The sequence below is a fragment of the Nyctereutes procyonoides genome, unplaced genomic scaffold (assembly GCF_905146905.1).
Source record: "Nyctereutes procyonoides isolate TBG_1078 unplaced genomic scaffold, NYPRO_anot_genome, whole genome shotgun sequence".
Classification (NCBI taxonomy): Eukaryota; Metazoa; Chordata; class Mammalia; order Carnivora; family Canidae; genus Nyctereutes; species Nyctereutes procyonoides.
In genome coordinates this window covers 1-22,289 of record NW_026574912.1, presented here as the reverse complement: position 1 = coordinate 22,289, position 22,289 = coordinate 1, and the positions used below count along the sequence as shown (strand labels likewise).

At 50.4% G+C, this 22,289-nt stretch overlaps 1 protein-coding gene across 1 annotated transcript; it reads right to left on the bottom strand.

The window, feature by feature from the left end:
* Positions 1-3,738: 3,738 nt before the first annotated feature.
* LOC129501690 (putative serine protease 47) lies at positions 3,739-11,518 on the bottom strand. The gene is made up of 5 exons (XM_055313234.1): positions 11,326-11,518; positions 10,313-10,484; positions 8,522-8,799; positions 7,974-8,140; positions 3,739-4,053 (listed from the first exon to the last, which is right to left on the bottom strand). The coding sequence occupies exons 1-5, from the start codon at positions 11,516-11,518 to the stop codon at positions 3,739-3,741; spliced, it is 1,125 nt and encodes a 374-aa protein (XP_055169209.1).
* Positions 11,519-22,289: the final 10,771 nt, after the last annotated feature.

The following is a 22,289-nucleotide window of genomic DNA, read 5'->3' as shown; positions in this document are numbered from 1 at the left end:
AGTATTACTGTCCATATTCATGGATGACATGACTGTTCACATAGAAAATCCAAAGAAATCTACAAGAAAGTGCTTAACAAATGACAATCACTCTATGAAAGTCTCGGGATACAAGATCAATACAGAAACATGAATTGTATTTCCTAATACTAACAATGAACAATTGGAAACCAGAATTAAAAACACAATGCCATGAGCAATAATTCCAAAAAATGAAATATCTGGCTATAAATTTTTTTAAAAAGAGAGAATCTGTATGTTAAAACCAATAACACTCTGATGAAAGGAACCAAACAAGTCCTAAATAAACAGAGATACATCGCATTCATGGATTGGAAGACCATATAGTAAAATGTCTACTTTCCACAGAATTCTTTCATCAATCTAGACAAGTTTATTCCAAGATTTATAGAGGAAAGGTAAAGAAACCAGAATAGCTAAAACTGTTTTGAGAAAGCAGAATACAATTGGAGGATTTTAAACCCTGACATAAAGCTATAGTTAAGGCAGTGTGGTGTTGGTGGAGGGATAGGGATGTGGCTCCATGGACAGGACAGAGAAACAGAGACTACAGAAACAGTCACACACAGATACAGTAAACTGGTGTTTCAGAAAAGTGCAAAAGTGATATGATGGAAAGAGGATAGCGTTACTAGCAAATATCAAAAATAACTCAAAATGGATAAGCAATTTAAATGCAAGACGTAAAACTTTGAACCTTTTACAAGATAAGGTAGGAGAGCATGTTTGGATGCCAGGGCTTGTGGAAGATCTCTTAGACCCTACAGCAAAAGTATCAACCATAAAAGAAATAAGAAAAAATTGGACTTCATCAAAATGAAAATGTTTCCTGTAGGAAAGGCCCAGTTAGAGACAAGAAGCCACAGGTCTGGAGAAGCTACCTGCCCTACCAGAATCCGGAAGGGGTTTTCTCTGACCTACTCTTGAGAACATAATAAGGCTACTGGAGGAAACCCTTGTGCAAGTGTGGTACCAGCCCCACCCCCCACCCCTGCCCAGGCTGGGCCCCAGTGCCTTTGACTCCCAGGCTGGTCCACGCAGGCCTCTGGCGGGCCACCAGCTACCAGCTACTATGTGGGCTCTCCAGCAGCTCTTCTGCTAGTATGAGCAAGCTGGGATCCCTGATGTGCTGGTGTCTCCAATTTTCTGGGCCATGGTTTGCCCTGTGACCTCAGTTCTCTGCTGGGTCTAAGAAGAGCTGTTGTTTAGTCTGTTCAATTGTTTTCATATTTTGTGGATTTGGGAGTTCCTTAGACTGGAAACGGAAAGTCTCTAAGCGATTCTTATCACTTTGTTCTCACTTCTGTAACGTGTCTGGAGTTGACTTGGCACCAAGAGCTGGTGGCTCCACCACGCCAGTGTCCCATCTAGGGGGCAGGGAGTCCCCGGTGGCAGGTCTTCCAAGTGCCTCTGGTCACTGATGCTGCAAGTGCCCCTCCAGGCCCCGCTCCCAGGCTCCTGGCTCCTCCGCTTGGCCCCTTGCCTCCACACCTGCCTCAGTGTGCCGACTCAGGAGTGGGTGTCTGGGACCCACTCTGGGACAGGTCCATGGGGAGGGTGGGCAGAGTGACAGCACCTGAGGGCAGCCTGCTGGGATTTGAAACAGCAAGGAGCTCCAACTTCCCGACAAACAGAAGTAGGTTTGTGTTCCTGTTGTGCTATTTACCACCCGTGCCACCTCTGAAATGCTACACAATCCTCTAAGGCTTCACTATCTTTAAAAGGAGACTAAAGCAAGATAATAATCCTGAGCACGAAGCTGGTTGCAGGTGAGGTATGTGTGGGATGAGGTCTGAGTGCCTGCCAGGGGTGGGGAGGTTGGGTGCAGGGAAGCATCCAACTCCAGAGCTCAGCCAGCTGCAGCTTCCACGGTTGGCAGGAGAGAAGGTTAGGACCACTGCAGAGGCCAGGGCTCCAGCAGAGCTGCCCAAGCTGCCCTGACCTTGTGAGAGCAAGAGGACTCACCGGTGTCTGGGGGCCTGAACAGCTCTACTTGGGGCCCCAGAAGTGAATTTCCCACCGAGGGAGGGAAAGCTCACCTTCCCCCTTCCAGAGACAGCTGAGCCAGTGGCAGGCACACAGCTGGACACAGGGTCCCTCACTGGAGGGGCTGCGGCCTGAGGGATAGCTAGGGTAGGGAATGCCAGCAATATCCACTCAGGTGTGAGCCCTGGGGACACACCTTCTTGGGGCCACCCAAGATCATCCTGGAAGGCAGTGCCTGTAACGGTGAGGTCCCAGTGTTAAAGGGACGTGAGTCCATTTTTGCCCATCAGTCAGGAGGGATCCAGGGTAGTTAGATGATGACAGAACTGGAAAGAATCTGCACTTGGTCTGTACTGGATGTGCATAAATGGGAGCTTTCCCACCCTACCGTGGGTGTGAGGGCTGGGGTGGGTACACTGTGAGGCTGGAACTCTGTGGGCGGCACCAGGGCCCTTGCCGGGCAGATGGCAGTAAGGATACCCTAGAACATTGCTTCAAAGCTTATCACCTGGCTGCAAGGTCCTGGGTCAGCTAAGCAGGAACAGTGACAGCAGGATCCAGCTGCTCAAGTGTGTAGACACCTTGGGCAGACTGGCTGGTGAACCCAGGAAGCAGGGGTTTCGCATGGAGTTGGGCCCCCTCCGAGTGGGGGCAGGGAGGCCATGGGGAGAGGTGAGGAAGGTGCTGGGAGTCCACTCTAGGAACAGAGGCTTGAGGACCACCAGCTCAGCCTGGCATCAGCCTCCTCTGTTCCTGACTCACTCCTAGACCCTGAGTTCGAGAGCCCTCCTGCTGCCTCCAGAACTCCCCTCCTCACAGCCATGCACCCCAGTCCCTATGAATCACCTGCAGTCCAGAAGCTTCCCTCCACCTGCACTGGGAGTCCCTCCCCCAAAGCCCTGGATTGACATTTCTCTACTTTGGAGGAGACTCTTGCTCTGAGGACACCCCATAAAGTGTCTGACTTCTGATTATGGGCTGAATTGCGTTCTCCAAAATTCTTATATTGGAGTCCTAACTCCCAGTGCCTCAGAATGTGTCTTTGCAGGGGTGGTTAATGGTAGACGAGGTCACTAGGATGGCCCTAATCCCCTATGACTGGTGTCATTCTAAGGAGATCTAGTCACAGACAGGCCCAGAGGGATGACCGCGTGAGGACACAGGGAGGACAGTGTCTGCATGCCCAGGAGAGAGGCCTCGGGGAAACCAGCCTTGCCCAGGCCGCACTTTGGACTTCCGGCCCCTGGGGCTGGGAGAAGATATGTTCCTGCTGTTTCAGCCGAGGACTCGGGTATTGTTATGAGGCCCGAGCTGCCTGATGCACCTCATGGGAAGGCCTGCATGCTCTCCGTGCTCTCCATGCTCTCCGTGCTCCCCGAGACAGGAGCAGAGTCTGAGTGGAGACGGCCTGCTCACTTCCCAGCTGGTAGCCCTAGCTCCATCTGGGGACGGTCTCCTGACCAGTCCCCTTTCCTTGCACTGGGAGCCACATGCCTGACCTCTAGGGAAGGGGCAGTGTGGTCCCAAGACAGGAACAGGATGAGTCTTTTATTTATTTTTGTTTTTTTGTTTTTTTTCTGGCTTGGCTTGACGGGTGGCAGTTGATGGGTGGGAAAGTCCAGGAGAGGGAATTGCTGAGAGCCAGTGGGGCTGAAGTGGGGAGGTGTGGAAGGTTCTGGTGACCAGACTGGGGCCCGAGGCAGAGAGCTGGCTGGGGCTAGGGGGGAGGGGTCACTGCAGGGCCTGCTGGGGGTCTCTGAATGCAGACAGCAGCAGGAACCAGGTCTGGGGAGGCACAAGGGCTGCAGGGCGCCCAGAGGAGCTGGCCGTCTGCAGAGGCTGGCCCAGAAACGGGGTCTGAGGAGCAGCTGTGGGATCAGGGGGAGGTGTGAGCATCTGGATCTCATGGATCCAGTCGGAGAAGTAGCGAACCCTGGTGAAGACGCTGGGGTAGATGGGGTGGCGGCAGTCAAAGCCCCAGCTGGCCAGCCCCACGAGAACCCAGGCTGTGGGGAGCTCGCAGACAAGGGGGCCCCCGGAATCACCCTGGGAAAGAAAGGGTAGTTAGTGTGAGTGAGCAGAATCTGGGAGCAGTGGGCAGGTGGGGCTCATGAGCCTGAGAGTCTGTGTACCGTCCAGTCCGCTGGGGTGGGCCTGGGAACTGCACTTCAGGGGGCTACGACGGCCCCCACGACTGTGCCCTCTGCCCTGCACCCAGGGAGTGGCTGGCCACTGGCACAAGGCTCTGCCCAAGGCCTAGAGGGGGCAACTGCAAGGACAGGCCAGGGGGGCTGGCTGCGAGTGGAGCCTGGCCAGCCAAGGCCTCCCCCACCCTGTCGGAGCTGTAGCGCATCCCCCTGGGTACCCCGCCTTCTCATCCATGTAGGACTTCGGTTTTCTCTCAGCTTCTTGGTCAAGCATGTCCTAAAAATGCCCAGGTCAGGCCTGGTGGAGACAGCCCACATTGCTGGGGGGCAGGGGCAGCAGGCGGGGTCCCCTAAGGGCCACTGGGAGTCCCTGGAGCCCTGAATGCTGGCCGGGCAGGGTCAACCAGCTGGACATCCCTTTAATTCACAGGCCAAAGGAAGGCTCTTATGCTGGGGCCCCTCCCTCAGGCCCATGAGCTCTCTGACAGGGTGGGGAGGTCAGCTGAGGAACCAGTCGGATGGGGCTTCCCTGAGTGGATACACCGAAGAGTAGACAACCCAGCCGCTGGATTCAGGGGCATGGGGAGTGGTCAGGATGCAGGGAGGGACACGGTAAGGACCCGGAAGGCGGGGTGGCCTGGCGGTGCAGGCAGTGGTGGAGGGGCCCGGGGAACACTCTGGCATAAGCCAACAGGAGCTGCTGCAGGGGCTGCAGGAGGTTCCCTCCCAGTGGGCAGGAGCCCGGGTGGCCAGAGTCACAGTCAGATCTGGGATAAAGGAGCCCACAGGGCCTGAGGAGGAAATCAGAGCTTTTCTTGTTGCTGGGCAGGGAGAGAAAGTCACAGGTTGCGCAGGCGACCTGGGTCCCCGTGGGAGGGGGCGGCCAGGAACTGGGAGGGAGACCCCCGCGTGTGCCCATGTGAGGACTCGGGTCTGTTGGGCTCTGGCAGGACCCAAGCTGCTGGGGATGTGGGTGGCAGCGGGTGAACGCTCCTGGAGGAGTGGGTTAGGGAGACTCAGTACCATGCAGTGGTGTGGGGGGTGGTCTTTAAGGGAAGGGAGCAGAGTGGGTGGGCAGGGCCCCTGTGGGAGCCCAGGAGGTCCAGGCAGTGCGGGGCAGGCGGGGAAGGCCGCTGGGCTCAACGGTGATGGCTGACGCAGAGGGCTGGGGAAGGTCGCCTGAGGGAGAAACAAGGGCACCGGGTGTGGCCATCTCACGACCCTGACAGGTGCACGGCTTCATCCCTGGAACCTGCAACCACACACAGCAAAGGGACCATGGCCCAGTTGGGGGTCTGGAAACAGGAAGGTTGTCCCGGGGTGTCTGGGTGGGTGGGCAAGAAACAGTCCCATAAGGAGCTGTGTGCTCTGAGGACGAGGTGCCGGTGGCCCGGGAGCTGAGGAAGGCAAGGAGCCTCCTGAAGGAACCAGCGGCACCCCCTCCTCCATTCTAGACTGTGGACCCCTGGAAAGGTCAGATGACCATCTGTTGCTTTAGCCACCCAGTTTGAGGTGGTGCATTACTGCGGCCCCCAGACTCTTGCAGAGGCTCCCGGGAGAGTGGTGACACCTCGCCCCCACCCTCAGGTCCCCCAACAGGAGGGCCTCCTGGCTCCCACGGGGCTCTCAGCAGGCAGAGGAAACCCCAACACCAACGTAGCCCGTGCCAAGCACTCCTTGGTTGGCACCAGTGCAGGGACAGAGCAAGGGTGCGTGTGTGTCGGCAGGGCCCAAGAGGACACACGGAGCTCAGATCCGGGAGGCAGATCAGCTGGAGAACGCAGGCCAACACGTGTTCCCACGGAACAGGCGCCACAGTGAACTGTCTCCAGAGCCTCAAGCGGGGGATGCGCTCAGCAACCCCTTCTTGGGTGAGGAAAGCTGGCCAGGGTCCCAGCACTGACAAATGACAGACTGAGACCAGACACGGGTCCATCCACCACAATCTAGCACGGAGTCACCCTGCAGCGCCCCCACCCCATCCTGCCCTCAGAGCAGCTTCCAGTGCCCTGCGCAGGGGAGGGGCGCTTCAGGGGAAAGAAGAGAGCAGGGTGGGCCCCAGAGCAGCTGGCCTGACAGACGGGTCCAGACGGAATCTCATGTCCAGACAGAATCTCATGGACAGGCTGTGTGACCGGCAGACTAAGGGAGGAGGGGGCTCCTGGGTGTCCCAATCAGCTGGGCCAAGGGCACTAGGGACATCCAGCCCACTGGCCGACAAAGAGCATCGGCTCTGAGTTCCACAGGCAGGGCCTCCACAGGAGAGGGCAAGTGCGGGGAGGGGTCAGAAGGGAGGGCCAGGGTGACAGCCAAGTCGGGACGCAGGCTGGGCCCTTTGCCTCAGCTTTGGGTGCAGCTGGCCCTGTGAGGAGGTGGCATGGGAGCATCCATGCTGTCAGCTGAGACCCGGGAACCCAGAAACCGGGTCAACCTCCCAGCAGGAGGGCAGGCAGCTGGGCCTCCTCCTCTGGCTCAGCAGCGAGAGCGCGGTCAGTGAGGCCTCCCCCCAGGCCCATTTCACCTCCCTTCTGTTTCCTGTGGCCACCGTCACACACAACCACAAACCAGGGGGGCTTCAGAAACTGACCTCTCCTGCTCTGGAGGCCAGAGCCTGAGCTCAGTGTCTCGGTGCCTTTCCTTCCATCTTTCCATACCAGTCATTGCATGTAGGGCCCCTCTGAATGCAGAACGGTCTCATCTAGAGACTCTAATCCCACCTGCATAGTTCCCAGTAAGGTCACGTCCTAAGCTTCCAAAGGGACATGCATTTGGGGGACAGTATCCAGCCCATTACACCATCCTTTCAACATTCCCATGAAGGAGGCCTCAGAATCCCACACAGGCTTGGAAGATGCCCCTGGAGCCCCAGGGCAGAGCTCTCCCCTCCTCCCTCTTCCCCTCCCCTCCTGGGTCCCTTCCGTGAAGGAGCCCGAGCTGCCTTATATCAGGCTGGCCATGCTTCCTCGTTGGCCTCCTGGCCCACCTGCAGGATGGGGCCTCGTGCACAGGGGAAGGAGACCCTCACAGTCCACATGCCCAGCCATGGACGCATACACAGAACATACAAAAGTGCAAAGAGCTCCTGAAAGAAAAAGACAGACAGCTCAACACAAAATCAGAGGAGGAAAAACCAGGAGGGAAACTTTACCGAAGAAGACACTCGAGGACGACAAACATAGGAGAATTTATTTAACTTAATTAGTCACAGGAAAACACAAATTAGACTGCTGTAAGATACCACGATGCCTGCACAGCAAAATGAGCAAAGGTGGAGAGAGCCCGGAGTTGGTAGGGGTCCGGCCCATCTGTGGTGCGAGGTCTGCAAACACCTGCCAGAGCCGGGCCTCTGCACACCTTCACTGGGACTACTCTAGTCATGGGCTGCTGTGGATACAAGGAGGACCAGGTGTAGATGAAACACTTGGAATGAAGGGGACCAAAGACTCAGAAGCTCCGAAAATCGTCCTCAGGGGCAGAAGCGGCGACAGGACCCAACACACGCGACCAAGCCCCACAGTGCAGTGGGAGCAGACGACACCCAGCATGAGTGACAGGCACAGCCGAGTCACAGACCCACCGCCAAGGAGCCCCACATGGGGACACTTCCGAGTGTGATCTGAGGTGTGCAAGACAACCTCAGAAGGTGACCAACGTAAGTGGGTCACATGTGTACTGAGCCGAGCCACTGCACGCACCTGCTACACTTCACTAGAAAGCCCAAAATGCCCTACAAGAAATGCCGTGGGGATCCCAGGGGCTGTCCTCGCTCAGGGAGAGCCCAGCGCAGGCAGGGGAGAAAGAGAACACAGCCTCACTCACCTGGCAGATGGCCTTCCCTGTCGAGAAGTCCCCGGCGCACAGCATCTCGTCCTGCACAGAGTAAGCTGTGCTCTTGCTAAGTCTTTGTCTGTATAGGACGTTACAGAGCTCGTTCCCGATGAGGCCCACCTTCCCCTCCTGCAGGCGGAAGGGCGGGTGCAGCTGCTCTGTGTCAACGAGAAGGGGCGGGTGACACGTGCTGTGGGGAAGCCCAGCCATACCACGCCCTCTGCCCCAAAACCTGGTCCCTGCCCTCAAGAAAGAACCAGCCAGAGAGAGAGACTGAGTGAGAGAGTGAGAGAAAAAAGAGAGAGAGAGAGAGAGAGAGAGAGAGAGAGAGAGGCTGGGTGGCCCTGTGACTGGGACAGTCCTTCGGACGCAGGGAACTCAGAAGCTAGAATCACACACTGTTCAGAACCAGAACTGCCATGGCCCAGGCCTCTAGAAATGAGGCCACAGAGGCCCCAGGTCCCGTGGTCCCTGGCCTGCGGACCCCTGAGGCAGAGCCACGCCACCCTCTTCCCTCCCGACTCTGCACACCCCCTCACTGTCCTCGCTGAGCATCCCCCAGCCGGTGATCCAGCAAGACAGGTTGCCTGACAGCTGCATGCCAGGGCTTGGAAGGCAGGCGGGGGCGATGTAGGGAGTGAAGTTCAGCGGCAGGTGCAGCTGCAGCATGACGATGTCACTCCCAAAGGGGTGACGCTTCTCGAAGTCTGGGTGCACGATAATCCGGCTCAGGGATATCTCCTGTGTGTGCTGGGTGTGCTGGTATAGCTGGGTGCTTCCCAACAGAACCTGGTAGTCCGCTGGGTCGTGGGACTTGCTGGTGGAGGAGAGCACAGTCACTCTCACCTCTGAGCAGGGCCAGCACACTCCGTACCCCCATCTAAGTGCCCATCCCTCCAGAGGCAGCTTTTGTCTCCTCTTCCCAACTGTCTTGAGGCCAATGGATCTCCTTCCCCAGCGTCAGCCCCATACCTTCCCCACTCCACCTCACCTTGGAGGAGCAACTCCTCAAGCTCAAAGCTCCTTTGTGGGGCCTCACATCAAGGTCTTTCATTCCACAGAGGAGCTCCAGCTCCAACCTAGCTCTCCCTAGACACTTGCAAGCTCCCCACGGCCCAGCTTCACCCTTCCTCCTGGCCCTTCCTCCCATAGGCCCCTTCCTCCTGACAGGTGCTTGTCCACTTGGTCATAAGCATTCAGAGGAGATTTGTTACATCAGCAAATGAGCTCAGGACATGGAATGTCACCCTGTGCCCTGAACGTGAGTGACGAACATCCCACCATGCAAGGCCGCCACCTAGAAAGCCCTCCTCTCTCCTGGGGCCCAGACCCTTCCCTCTGGGCCATGCCCGCTGGGTGGGGGGCACCGCACATCTCCTGACCTCCCTCCCTGTCTAGGGGGCCACTCTTCTCTTTTTTTTTAAAATATTTTATTTATTTATTCATGAGAGACAGAGAGAGAGAGAGAGAGAGAGAGAGAGAGAGAGAGAGGCAGAGACGCAGGCAGAGGGAGAAGCAGGCCCCATGCAGGGAGCCCGATATGTGAGTCAATCCCAGGACTCCAGGATTACACCCTGGGCCGAAGGCAGGCGCTAAACCACTGAGCCATCCAGGGATCCCATGGGGCCACCCTTATCACCCACATTGGCTTTCTCTCCTGCCAGCATGGAGACACCCCCTTGCCATGGAGAGGCTCCTATGTGGCACAGGGAGATTCTGAGGGGCCCTGAGAGTCAGTCAGTGCCTGAGCTCTAGCTCCCTGACCTGGGATGGGATGACCCCATTCCCTTGAGACCCCTCCTCATCTGGTCAGAAGCTGAGCACCCAGCCAGGCCCAGGGGGCCAGAGGAGTCAGCCTCCTGAGCAGCCAGTCAAGGTCAGGGAGCCCACCTCCCACCTTGGCAGCCTGGCAGGGGGTCCTGGCAGCCACAGCTCCTCCTGGGCATGCAGTTCTGCAGAAGTGATAAGAAAAATCAGCCAGCTGCTGGCTATGTGTGCAGACCCAAGCCTGATGCCCAGGAATATGCTGAGGAGACCCCTGCCTCCTCGGGCCAGGGAGCCGGTCTGCGCCATATGGCACATGGCAGCCAGGACAGACCCTGCCAGTGCCCTAGGCCATGTTTGTGCTGGGGGACAGGCAGGGCTGAGGGCAGAGGGTGAGGTGAGCAGGGAGCACTTGCAAGGTGGAGGAGACAAGGTTAGAGGCCACACACTGCTCCAGAGCACTGCCCAGAGGAGCTGGCATTGGACACCTGTCACCCCTTACGGCTCTGCCCCTTGCATCCCGCTGCCCTACGGCCCCTCTGATTGCACCAGGAAGAAGAACTCACTTGAGAAAGCAGTGGGCCGTGGAAACCAGCCAGAGGGAGTCAATGAGGACGGCTCCGCAGAGGTGCGAGCGCTGGTACAGCAGGCTGGCCTGCCATGGCCACTGGCCTGCCAGCACATTCCGGCCACCGAAGATCCTCCCCATCACCTTGGGCTTCCCACACACTGTGGAGACACCCCCGCCACCCCATGTGCATGATAGAGACACAGGCGACCACAAATGATGAGATCACTGAGGCCCTCCTCCCCTTCGCAGATGCAGAAGCCAAGGCCAAGGGTCAGGAGGTCTGGCCAAAATGGCAGGGTGGCCTCGGGCTGCTGCTGAGGACTGGCCAGCAAGCCCTGTGGGGATAAGGGCCCAGGTGTGGCAGGGCGGGGCCAGACAATCAAGGGTGGCCTCAGCAGCGTCTCCAGGCACATGGACATCCCTGATCGCACCTGCTGGGGACTGGGCGCATCCCAGACGCTTCCCTCAGCAAGCACGCCTCCATCTCCTCCCTACTCTGCAGACCAAAGAGCTGAAGGTCTCACGGTTGATGGACTTGCTGGTGATGATGTGCCCAGTCCCAGGGGGCTCCTGTGGCCAGGGCCACCCCACCCAGCATCTCAGGGAGGGAGGTTCCCGAGCAGGAGTCTATGAGCCTCTCCCCCGACTCAGGATGCTCTGTTTTTCACAGAAGAGGAAGGGGGCCAAGGAAAACAGCCCTGGGTCTGGGACTCACACGGCGGGGGGGGGGGGGGTGGCGAGAGGGCAGGGGTATGGCCGGGACCCCCGGGAGGCAGCCTGCCGGGGCCCCTCCTTCAGCAGCAGACCTCCCCGACCCAGCCCCCATCCCAGGGCCGGGCCTTGCTACCTGCCCCGTTCCAGGGGGTCCACAGTGGGGCCTGTGGCTGCCCGTGTGGGGGTTTGGGGTGTCCCAGGGCCTCCAGGTGGGAAGGGGCAGAGAGAAGATGAAGCCTCCGCTGCCCCACCCCTCCGGGAACCCCTCCGCCCACACGCCGCCGCCTAACGCACCCGCTCCCGGCACCAACCGCTGCGTTCCGCCCGCCGGCCGCCCGGGCTCCTGGGCCACAGCCTGGTCGGGAGCGGGGGCCGGGGCGTGGGAGGTCACCGGCCAGGACCCTGGCGTGCCCGCAGCCAGCAGCAGAAGCCAGAGCAGAGCCACCAGCCAGCCTTGGCCTTGGGGCGCCCGCACCTCTGTACCCATCGTGGGGGCCGCTGACCCCAGCCTGACCTGACTGACCTGACCCTGTGCCCTGACCCCGTCCTGATCCCAGACCCTGCCCTGGCCCCACCCCACCGCCTTCCACACCCCAGCACCATCTCCTCCTAACTCTGGGAACTGACCCTGCCCAGACCACAGCCCAGCCTGGACCCAGGCCCGGACTCCTCTCCACACCTGGTCCTGACCCTCAGGGCTGACCTCTTGCCCAGCTGCTCCCGGCATGACCCAACCTCAATACAATCAAGTTGCTCCTCAAACTCAAGAGGAAAGACAGTAGACTCCATATAGAAAAGTGGGAAATGGGATCCCTGGGTGGCGCAGCGGTTTGGCACCTGCCTTTGGCCCAGGGCACGATCCTGGAGACCCGGGATCGAATCCCACGTCGGGCTCCCGGTGCATGGAGCCTGCTTTTCCCTCTGCCTATGTCTCTGCCTCTCTCTCTCTCTCTCTCTCTCTCTCTCTCTATCATAAAATAAAAAAATAAATAAAAATTAAAAAAAAATAGGAAAAGTGGGAAATGTGTGAGCAGTTAATTCAGGGGAGAGGGGATGTGAAGGATCCACAGGCAGGAACACACACTTAGTGGAACTGATAATGGAGAAAGCAGGAGTGAAACATTACAGTCTGTCATTTTCAACCATCAAATTGCAAACATTTTCTGAGATGATAAAGACCCTAAACCTCTGTGAGTCAGTGACTTCTCTGTAGCATAAAGGGAACATCCAGACGTCAGACATGCTCTCCATTGTCTGTCTACTCCACAATGTGATATCCTGCATGTGTTGGTATTTGGAGTGAGATCCTACCATTCCACACTCACGTCCTTATGTGTACAGGGAAATTATTTTATTCATCACAGAGTCTGGGGGCAAGAGAGTAAGGGAATAACAGCTACACACAGTATACACTGAAATATCAATTCTGTTTTGTTTTTTGGAGAGACAGAGAAAGTGCATGAATGGAGAGGGGCAGAGGGAGAGAGAATCCCAAGCAGACTCCATGCCCAGTGGAGAGCGGATATGGGGCTCGACCTTACAACCCTGAGATCAGGACTTGAGCCAAAACTAGGAGTCGGACACTTGATTGAGCCATCAGCGCCCCTGAAATATCAATTTAATAATTACTATTATTATTTATTGAACACAGGAGCTGAGGGGCACTCCGCTTTACTTTTTGGCTAAGAACTTATTCTACTATAAATTAAAAAACCCAAATTTTAGGTTTTGATGAAACTATACTTGTGTTAAAAAGCATGTATACCTCAATATCCAGACTGAATAACTGGTGAACTCTCTAGAAGGGAGTATGGGTTGCATGGCGAAGGGGAGGCGGAGATTGGGAGGACCGTACTGAGTGAGTTGAGGTTGCTGCATCTGTGCAGTAGGCAGTTGGATTTGTCCCACAGGCACGTGGAAGCACCAATTTAGAACTTGGGGATGTCTTGAGTTGGGGATAGAGTACCTTATGGTTCTAGGTAACAGCTGAGGCCGTGGAAGTGGATAAAATCATTGAAAGAAACATGTAGAACCAAATTGGGGAGACAGATAAAGAACAGGAGCCAGCAAGAAACCAAGGACTGGCTGGGGTGAAAGTAAACCCCTGACTCAGTCACGCAGCTCTAAGGTTTCTTACCCACCACTGATGGAAATATAATTTATAGACCACAAAATTCGCTTCCACTGTGGTGGGATGATCACCAGGTCTGCCTCTGACCTCTGCTCCGACGCTGGAGCCACTGCACGCTCTAGGCAGCCACTGGTCTGCTTTGCGTCTCCCTCAGGTGTGTTTTCTGACTTTTCATGTAAATGGAGCCACACAACCTGTAGTCTTTCAAGTCTGGCCTCTTTCACTCAGTAGGACAGCACTCCGAGGCTGCAGGGTGAGCCGGCTGCATGCTTGCTCTCCTTCCTGCTGCCCCTTGGTCCATGCAGCACAACTAACCACCTTCCTTGGATCTTGAGACAACTGGCCTCGAGAATGCAGGACCACATGCTCCCAGGAGATGAGGCCGGATCACATCCACAAACACCTGCCAAGGACTCCAGCGAGTCTGTCAGGATGCCCTGGATGTGGAGCCTGCTGCCTGGATGCTGGGTATCCAACCCGCAGCTCCCTTTCCATCCCCGCAGCTCCCTCTCCATCCCCGCACCTCCTTCCTAAAACCCTCCCTTTTTGCCTGGACAGGGTCCACTGTCTTCTCCGGTTGCCAGCTTCCTAAATAAAGTGACCTCTCTCTTTCCACCATTACCTGTCTCTCCAGTGTTGATTTTCAAAAGGCGAGCAGGTGAACCTGGCTTTGGACCCAGTTCTGCCCAGCAATAGTAGCACGTTGTTTTTGAAGCTCCTGCATGCCGGGGCACATACTGACAGAGAGTGCTGGTGCAAGTGCAGGTGCAGGTGCATGCAGCACGGGGGGAGCAGTGAAGGGAGATGGAGAATCTCAAGCCGACTCCCCGCCTAGAGCAGAGTCCCCCACCCAGCGCAGAGCCCTACGCCCACCTTGATCTCACGACCCTGAGATCATGACCCAAGCCTGCCAAAATCAAGAGTCCAATGCTCAACCACTGAGCCACCCAGGTGCCCCAAGGGCAAAAGTTTTTAATTTTGATGATGTTTAGTAAGTTTGATTTTTCTGTGAATCATGCTTTTGATGTCATATCTAAGAGGTCATGAGGGCTTTCTACTGTTTTCCTTGAGAAATTTTCAGGATTGGTCTTTCCATTTGGATTGATTTTTACTTCATTGTTGTCTAGTGTGATGTAAGTTTCTCTGTTGGTTTGTTTTTTGGATTTTCTAATAACTATCCATTCGTCCCAGCACCATTTCTCAGTTAAAAAAATAAGATGAGTTCTTCCCCCAATGAATGGTTTTGGGGCCTTTGTTGAAAATCAACTCATAATAAATGATAGGATTTTATTTCTGGACTCTCAATTCTGCCCCATAGTCCTAGATGTGTGGTCTCATGCCAGATTTCCACTGTCTAGACTAACATGCATTGTAGCGAATTTTGAACCAGGTAGTGCAAGTTTTTCAGATTTCTTATTTTTCCAAACTATTTAGGTCTTTAACATTTTTATATGTATTATAGGATCGGATGGTCAATTTATACCCCAGAGAGTCTGCTGGGATTTCCACAGAGACTGCGTTAAATTTTCAGTTGACCTTGAGAATTACCTTCTTGATAATATGAAATCTCCTAATCCATGAACAAGAAATGTTTCTCCATTTATTTAAATCTTTAATTTCTCTCAGCAGTATTTTATAGTTTTCAGTGTACAGATCTTGTATGTCTTTATTAAATTTATATCTAAATATTTTCCAGACTGCTGTGAATGATTTTCATTTTGTTACTTTCTTTTCATATTTCCGCAGCTAGTGTACAGAAATACTGTTTATTTTGAAAGAAATATTATTCCTTAGGATCTCCAATGTTTATTAATTCTAGTCTCCTTTGTTTTATTTTGGTGGGTTCATTAGAATTTTCTATGTAGAGGATCATGTCCTATACAAGTAGAAGTTTTACTTATTCTAATCAAAGTTGGGTTACTATAATTTCTATTTCTTTCCTTCTTCCCCTTAGAGACCATATTCATAAGGACCTTGTTTTTTTTTCTCATGGTCTGTCCGTCTCCATGTTGAAATTGGAGGGCTTAGACTATTCACATGTGCTTTATTTTTAACTTTTTGAGGAACCTCCACACTGTTCTCCAAAGTGGCTGCACCAGCTTGCATTCCCACTAACAGTGCAGGAGGGTTCCCCATTCTCCACATCTGTTTTCTGTCTTGTTAATTTTAGCCATCCTCCCTGGTATAAAGTAATCATTTATTTCAGTTTTGATTTGTATTTCCCTGATGACAAGTAATGCGAAGCATTTTCACATGTGCTTGATGGCCATGTGGAGGTCTTCTTTGGTGAAGTATCTATTCATATCTTCTGCCCATTTCATGACTGAATTGTTTCTTGTATGTGGAGTTTGATAAGTTCTTTAAGATCTTGGTTACTAGCCCTTTATCTGATATGTCATTTGCAAATATCTTCTCCCATCCTGTAGGTTGTTTTTTAGTTTTGTTGACTGTTTCCTTTGCCATGCAGAAGCTTTTTATCTTGCGAAGTCCCAATAATTCATTTTCACTTTTGTTTCCCTCGCCTTTAGAAATGGGTTTTGCAAGAAGTTGCTGTGGCCGAAGTCACAAAGGTCACTATCCATGCTCTCCTTTAGGATTTTGATGGATTCCTATCTCACATTTAGATCTTTCATCCATTTTGAGTCTATTTTTGTGTCTGATTTAAGAGAATGGTCTAGTTTCATTCTTCTGCACATGGCTGTCCAATTTTCCCAGCACCATTTATTGAAGAGACTGTCCTTTTTTCAGTGGATATTCTTTCCTGCTTTGTCAAATTTTAGTTGACCATAGAGTTGAGTGCCCATTCCTGGGTTCTCTATTCTGTTCCATTGATCTATGTGTCTGTTTTTGTGCCAGTATCATACTGTCTTCATGATCACAGCTTTGAAATACAGCTTGAAATCTGGCATCATGATGGCAGATAGGCTCTGGTTTTCTTTTTCAATATTCCTCTGGCAATTCAAAGTCTTTTCTGGTTTGATATAAATCTTAGGATTATTTACTCCAGTTCTGAAAAATGTCAATTGCATTGTGATAGGGATGGCATTGGTTGTGTAGATTGCTCTGGGAAGCATAGATATTTTAATAGTATTTGTTCTTCCAATCCTTGAGCATGGAATGTTTTTCTATCTCTGTGTTTTCCTCAATTTTTTTTTCATAATTATTCTGTAGTTATTAGAGCACAGATCCTTTACTTCTTTGGCTAGGTTTATTCCTAGGTATCTTATGGTTTTGGGTGCAATTGTAAATGGGATAAATTCCTTAATTTCTCTTTCTTCAATTCCATTGTTAGTGTATAGAAATGCCACTGATTTCTGTGCATTGATTTTGTATCCTGCCATATTGCTGGTTTGCTGAGTGAGTTCTAGCAATTTTGAGGTGGAATCTTTTGGGTTTTCCGCAAACAGTCCCATGTCATCTGTGAAGAGTAAGAGTTTGACTTCTTCTTTGCCAATTTAAATTTCTTTTATTTCTTTGTGTCATATGATTGCTGAGGCTAGGACTTCTAGTACTATATTGAACAATGGTGGTGAAAGTAGGCATCCCTATTGTGTTACTGATCTTAGGAGCAAAGCTCTCAGTTTTTCCCCATTGAGAATGATATCCACTGAGCTTTTCTGACATTGAGGTATGTTCCCCCTATCCCTATACTTTGAGGAGCTTTAATCAAGAAAGGATGCTGTATTTTGTCAAATGCTTTTTCTACATCAATTGAGAGGATCATATGGTTCTTATATTTTCTTTTATTAATGTGATCTACCACATTGATTTGTGAATGTTGAACCACCTTTGCATCCCAAGAATAAATCCCACTTGGTCCTAGTGAATAATCCTTTTAATGTGCTGTTGGATCCTATTGGCTAGCATCTTGGTGAGTATTTTGACATCCACGTTCATCAGGGATATTGGTCTGTAATTCTTTTTGATGGAATCTTTGTCTGGTTGTGGGATCCAGGGAATGCTGGCCTCAAACGAGGTTGGAAGTTTTCCTTCCATTTCTATCTTTTGGAACAGCTTCAGTAGAATAGGCATTATTTCTTATTTAAATGTTTGGTAGAGAGCAGCCCTGGTGGCTCAGCAGTTTAGCGCCACCTTTGGCCCAGGGTGTAATCCTGGAGACCCAGGATCGAGTTCCATGTCGGGTTCCCTGCATGGAGCCTGCTTCTCTCTCTGCCTGTGTCTCTGCCTCTCTCTCTCTCTCTGTGTGTGTGTTTCTGTCATGAATAAATAAATAAAATCTTTTAAAAAAATAAATGGGAAGCCATCTGGTCCTGGACTCTTGTTTCTTGGGAGGTTTTTGATGACTACTTCAACAATTTCCTTGCTGGTTATGGGTCTGTTCAGGTTTTCTATTTCTTCCTGTTTCAGTGTTGGTAGTTTGTAAGTTTCCAGAAATACATCCATTTCTTCCAGATTGCCTAGTTTGTTGGCATATAGTTGCTAATAATATATTCTTAAAGTCATTTGTATTTCCTTGGTGTTGGTTGTGAGCTCCCCTTTCATTACTGATTTTATTAATTTGTCTTTTTTCTTTTTAATAGGTATGGCTAGGAGTTTATTGATCTTATTCTTTCAAAGAACCAGCTCCTAGTTTTGCCAATCTGTTCTATTCTTCTGGTCTCTATTTCATTGAGTTCTGCTCTAATCTTTATTAACTCTCTTCTGTTTGGTTTAGGCTTTATTTGCTGTTCTTTCTCTAGCTCCTTTAGGTGTAAGGTGAGCTTGTTTTTCCAATTTTTTGAGACAGACTTGCATTGCAGTGTATTTCCCTCTTAGTTCCTTGCTGTCTCCCAAAGGTTTTGAACAGTTGTGCATTCATTTTCATTAGTTTGCATGAATCTGTTTAATTCTTCTCTAATTTCCAGGTTGACCCATTCATTCTTTAGTAGGATACTCTTTAACCTCCAAGTGTTTGAGTTCCTTCCAAATTTCTTCTTGTGATTGAGTTCTAGTTTCAAAGCATTGTGGTCTGAAAATATGCAGGAAATAATCTCAGTCTTTTGGTATTGGTTAAGACCTGACTTGTGACCCAGGGTGTGGTCTGTTCTGGAGAATGTTCCATGTGCAGTTGAGAAGAATATGTATTCCATTGCTTTAGGATGGAAAGTTCTGTACATATCTGTGAAGCCCATCTGGTCCAGTGTGTCATTCAAAGCACTGTTTATTTGTTGATCTTCTGCTTAGATAACCTGTCCCTTGCTGAGAGTGGAGTGTTGAAGTCTCCTGTTATTAATGTAATCTTATCTATGTGTTTCTTTACTTTGGCTATTAATTGGTTGATATAATTGGCTGCTCCCACATCAGGGGCATAAATATAATTGTTAGGTCTTCTTCATCTCTTACTACAGTCTGGTTTGAAATGTAAATGATGTGATATGAGAATTGCTACCTTATCTTTGCTTGGAGGTCCATTTGCATGGTAAATTGTTCTCCACCCCCTCATTTTCAGCCTGAAGGTATCTTTAGATCTAAAATGAGTCTCTTATAGATAGCATTTAAATGGTGGGTGGGTCTTGCTTTTTATCCAATCTGATACCCTGTGTCTTTTGATTGGAGCATTTAGCTCATTCACATTCAGAGTAACCATTGAAAAATATGAATTTAGTGCCATTGTATTACCTGTACAGTCCCTGCTTCTGCAGATTATCTCTGTTTCTTTGGGCTCCCTCTTTGCTTATGAGAGCCTTGTTAATTTTTTTTTTTTTTTTTTTTTTTGCAGGGCTGGTCTGGTGGTCACATATTCTTTCAGTTTCTGTCTATCCTGGACAGAATCTCTTTATCTTTCCTTCCATTCTGAATGAAAGCCTTCCTGGATAAAGTAGTCTTAGCTGCATATTTTTCTCATTTAGTGCCCTAAATATAGGGCAGTCCTTTCTGGCCTGCCAGATCTCTGTTGATAAGTCTGCTGTCAATCTAATGTTCCTACCGCTGTAGGTTAGGGATCTTTTATGACTTTCTCTTTATCTCTGAAATTTGCAAACTTCATTATTGTATATCAGGGTGATGGTCTGCTTTTGTTGATTTTGGGAGGGGGTCCTCCTTACCTCTAGGATATGAATGCCTGTTTCCTTCCCCAGATTATGGAAGATCTCAGCTGTGATTTGTTCCAATATACCTTCTGATGCTCATGCTCTCTGTCTCTGTCTCTCTCTTCACTCAGACACTCCAATGATTCTGATGTGGGTTCTTTTCATGGCATCATTGATTTCTTGAAGCCTTTTCTCATGTGCTATTAGTTGTTTCTCTCTCTTTTCTCAGTTTCCTTCCTTTCCATCAACTCGTTTTCTATGCCACTCTCTCTCTTTTCTGCCTCTTTTACCCTAGTTAGAGCATCCAGTTTAGACTGCACCTCAGTTAGAGTATTTTTAATTTCTGCCTGATTAGATCTCATTTCTACAGTAAGAGATTCTCTAGTGTCTTTTATGCTTTTTTCAAGTCCAGCTAGTAACTTTATAATTGTTATCCTCAATTCCATCTCTGACATTTCACCTAAATCCATATTGATTAGATCTGTGGCAGAGTTTTACCTCTGGTTCTTTCTTTTGTTGTGAATTCCTCCTTCTAGTCATTTTGTCCAGAGAAGATTGCTTTTATTTATTTTTTTAATATTTATTTATTTATGATAGGCAGAGAGAGAGAGAGAGAGAGAGAGAGAGAGAGAGAGGCAGAGACACAGGCAGAGGGAGAAACAGGCTCCATGCACCGGGAGCCCGACGTGGGATTCGATCCCGGGTCTCCAGGATCACGCCCTGGGCCAAAGGCAGGCGCCAAACTGCTGCACCACCCAGGGATCCCTGTCCAGAGAAGATTGGATGAACAAATGAACAACATCAAAAATATCAACCATGACTCAAACAAGTTACACAGTAGACAAATCTGATGAAGTTAGTAAGCAAAACAGAAAAATGGTGAAAAAGAAAAGAAAAGAATAACGATGAAAAAGCAAAATAAAAATAATGAAAAGGAAAAAAAGTAGGGAAGAGAGAATGTAACCACACAGGTTAGACAAAACAGGGTGATCCACTTCTTCCTTACTATATTTTGGTCTGTATGCTACAAGACACTAAATCCCAAAACTGCAAAGAAAGCAAAACTTACATATACACAAAAATAAAATTGAATAGAGTGAAAGGAAGCCAAAAATGAAATATGTATCTATAAAATGTAGTGGTAAAAAATGAAAATTAAAAAAAGACTTAAAAAACAAAGAGTTGGTAAAATAAGAAACTATTGGAAAAAGGAAAAAAGAAAAAAATTGGAAAATTTTAAACAGAGAGATAAACAGATCACGAGAAGAAACATCAAATTCTATATACTATTTTCCTTAGCGCTGGATTTTTACAGTCTTGTGGGGTCTGTAAACTTGCTGTGCACCTGTTTTTCCAGCTGGCCTTTTGGGGGAGGGGCCTGCTGTGTTGCTTCTCAGGTGTCTGTGTCTGGGAAGAGTTGCACTGCCCCCTTGCAAGGGGCCTGCACTCAGTGTAAGCTGGTCCTCACTGTGGCTTTTGTTCCCTGAAGGCTTTCCTTACCTCCTTAGAAGGCCAGAATAAAAATAGTTGCATCCCAATCTCTAGCCCCAGAGCTAAAAGATCACAGATTCCCTCTTCAGTAAATCCTCAGGAATAAACGGTCTTCACCTTTGTGTGTGCCACAGTCTGCAGACTCCTGCAGGGCGTGCCCACACTGATCTTACTGGGGGGAAGTCAGAGTGTCTTGCCTTAATGCACTTTGTAGGTGTTTAATGCACATGGTCACCAAATCCTGTGTGCACCTGCTCTGTCCCTCCCAGGGGAAGGCAGAGAGTCACCTGGCATAGTCCCCATTCAGGGCCTCCACCCTGGGGCTGTTGCCTGGTCACTTGTGCACCCGCTCCACACCTCACAGGGGATGGTGGAGGGTCCCCACATTCTAGCACTCTGCAGGTTCCCCAAGTGCAGAGCGGTCACCTGATTGGCCCTGGCTCTACATCTGTGTAGAACCAAGTTGAGAGCCCCCTTCTATGCTCCTGAACCCCAACCAATCTCCCACTCTACTGCTTGGGGACTCCACCAGCTCAGGTAATCCCACTAAATCTGTGACTCCAGAGATCCCGAGATCCCACTGTCCCACCTAGAATTCTGCCCTTTCAACACCTGAGCACCTTTTTGGCAGAGATGTCTCTCACTACAGCAGATTTCTAAGAGGTCTGATCTTGCCCTCTGGGGCTATATCACTTTACAGTAGTGGGCTTACAAAGGCTCCCACACTTGCCATTTATCTTCCAATATCTCCCCTCAAATTCACTTCTCAGCATCTCCTACCTTGCAAAAAATGGTCCCTTTTCTATGTGTGGAATTCCAGATAGTCTTTTCTTACATCGCAGGTTGAATTCATGGGCATTCAGAATGCTTTGATAGTTAACCAGCTAAATTCAAGGGACCAGATGAAACGAGGTCCTCCACTCTTCTGCCATCTTGCCTCATCCCTGGAAACTCTTATTTCTTAAAAATTTCTTTATTTGAGAGAGAAAGAACAGAGAAAGAGGGAGAGGAAGAAGGAGACTCTCCACTAGGCAGAGAGCCCGGCATGGGACTGAATCCCAGGACCCTGAGATCATTACCTGAACCAAAGGCAGACGCTTAACCAACTAGACATCGAAGACCCTGGAGAAAACTCTTTTAATGTCATTTATTCTAGAGATGCTCAATATTTTGCACCTGCTAAGTAATGAACAGGGAATGCCCCCAAAACTTAAACCCCAAGCTACAGGACACATATTTATGAGAAGTACAGAGACAAGAGCAATAAAATGTCCATTTCTTTCTGGGACAGCACAAGGGATCCCAAAAAGCCAACATCCAGGTATATAGAGAGTGAAGAATGGGGTGTGACCTGAAACCCCCAGTTGGCTAGATGACACCACCATGCTCCCAACACCACAGGTTAGTGTTTGTATATGTTTTTGAGACTCTACTTCATACAATACATAGGGGAAGATTCTACATTTGATTGGCTTCATATTAACAGATTGCAAGATTGCAGAAAAATTATTCTATTTATGTACTTAAAAGAACCTGATATTATAAACAATCTTAAGGATCCCTCTGTAGTTTGTGCTTGTGGTAAAAAACATATCTTAATGCCCATT

Coding starts and splice junctions, on each gene's coding strand:
- LOC129501690 (XM_055313234.1), bottom strand. CDS start 11,518: ATGGGTACAGAGGTGCGGGCGCCCCAAGGCCAAGGCTGGCTGGTGGCT. Junction 8,141..8,521: donor GGGGATGCTCAGCGAGGACA/GTGAGGGGGTGT, acceptor TCGTTGACACAG/AGCAGCTGCACCCGCCCTTC. Junction 4,054..7,973: donor CAGGGAAGGCCATCTGCCAG/GTGAGTGAGGCT, acceptor TTTCTTTCCCAG/GGTGATTCCGGGGGCCCCCT.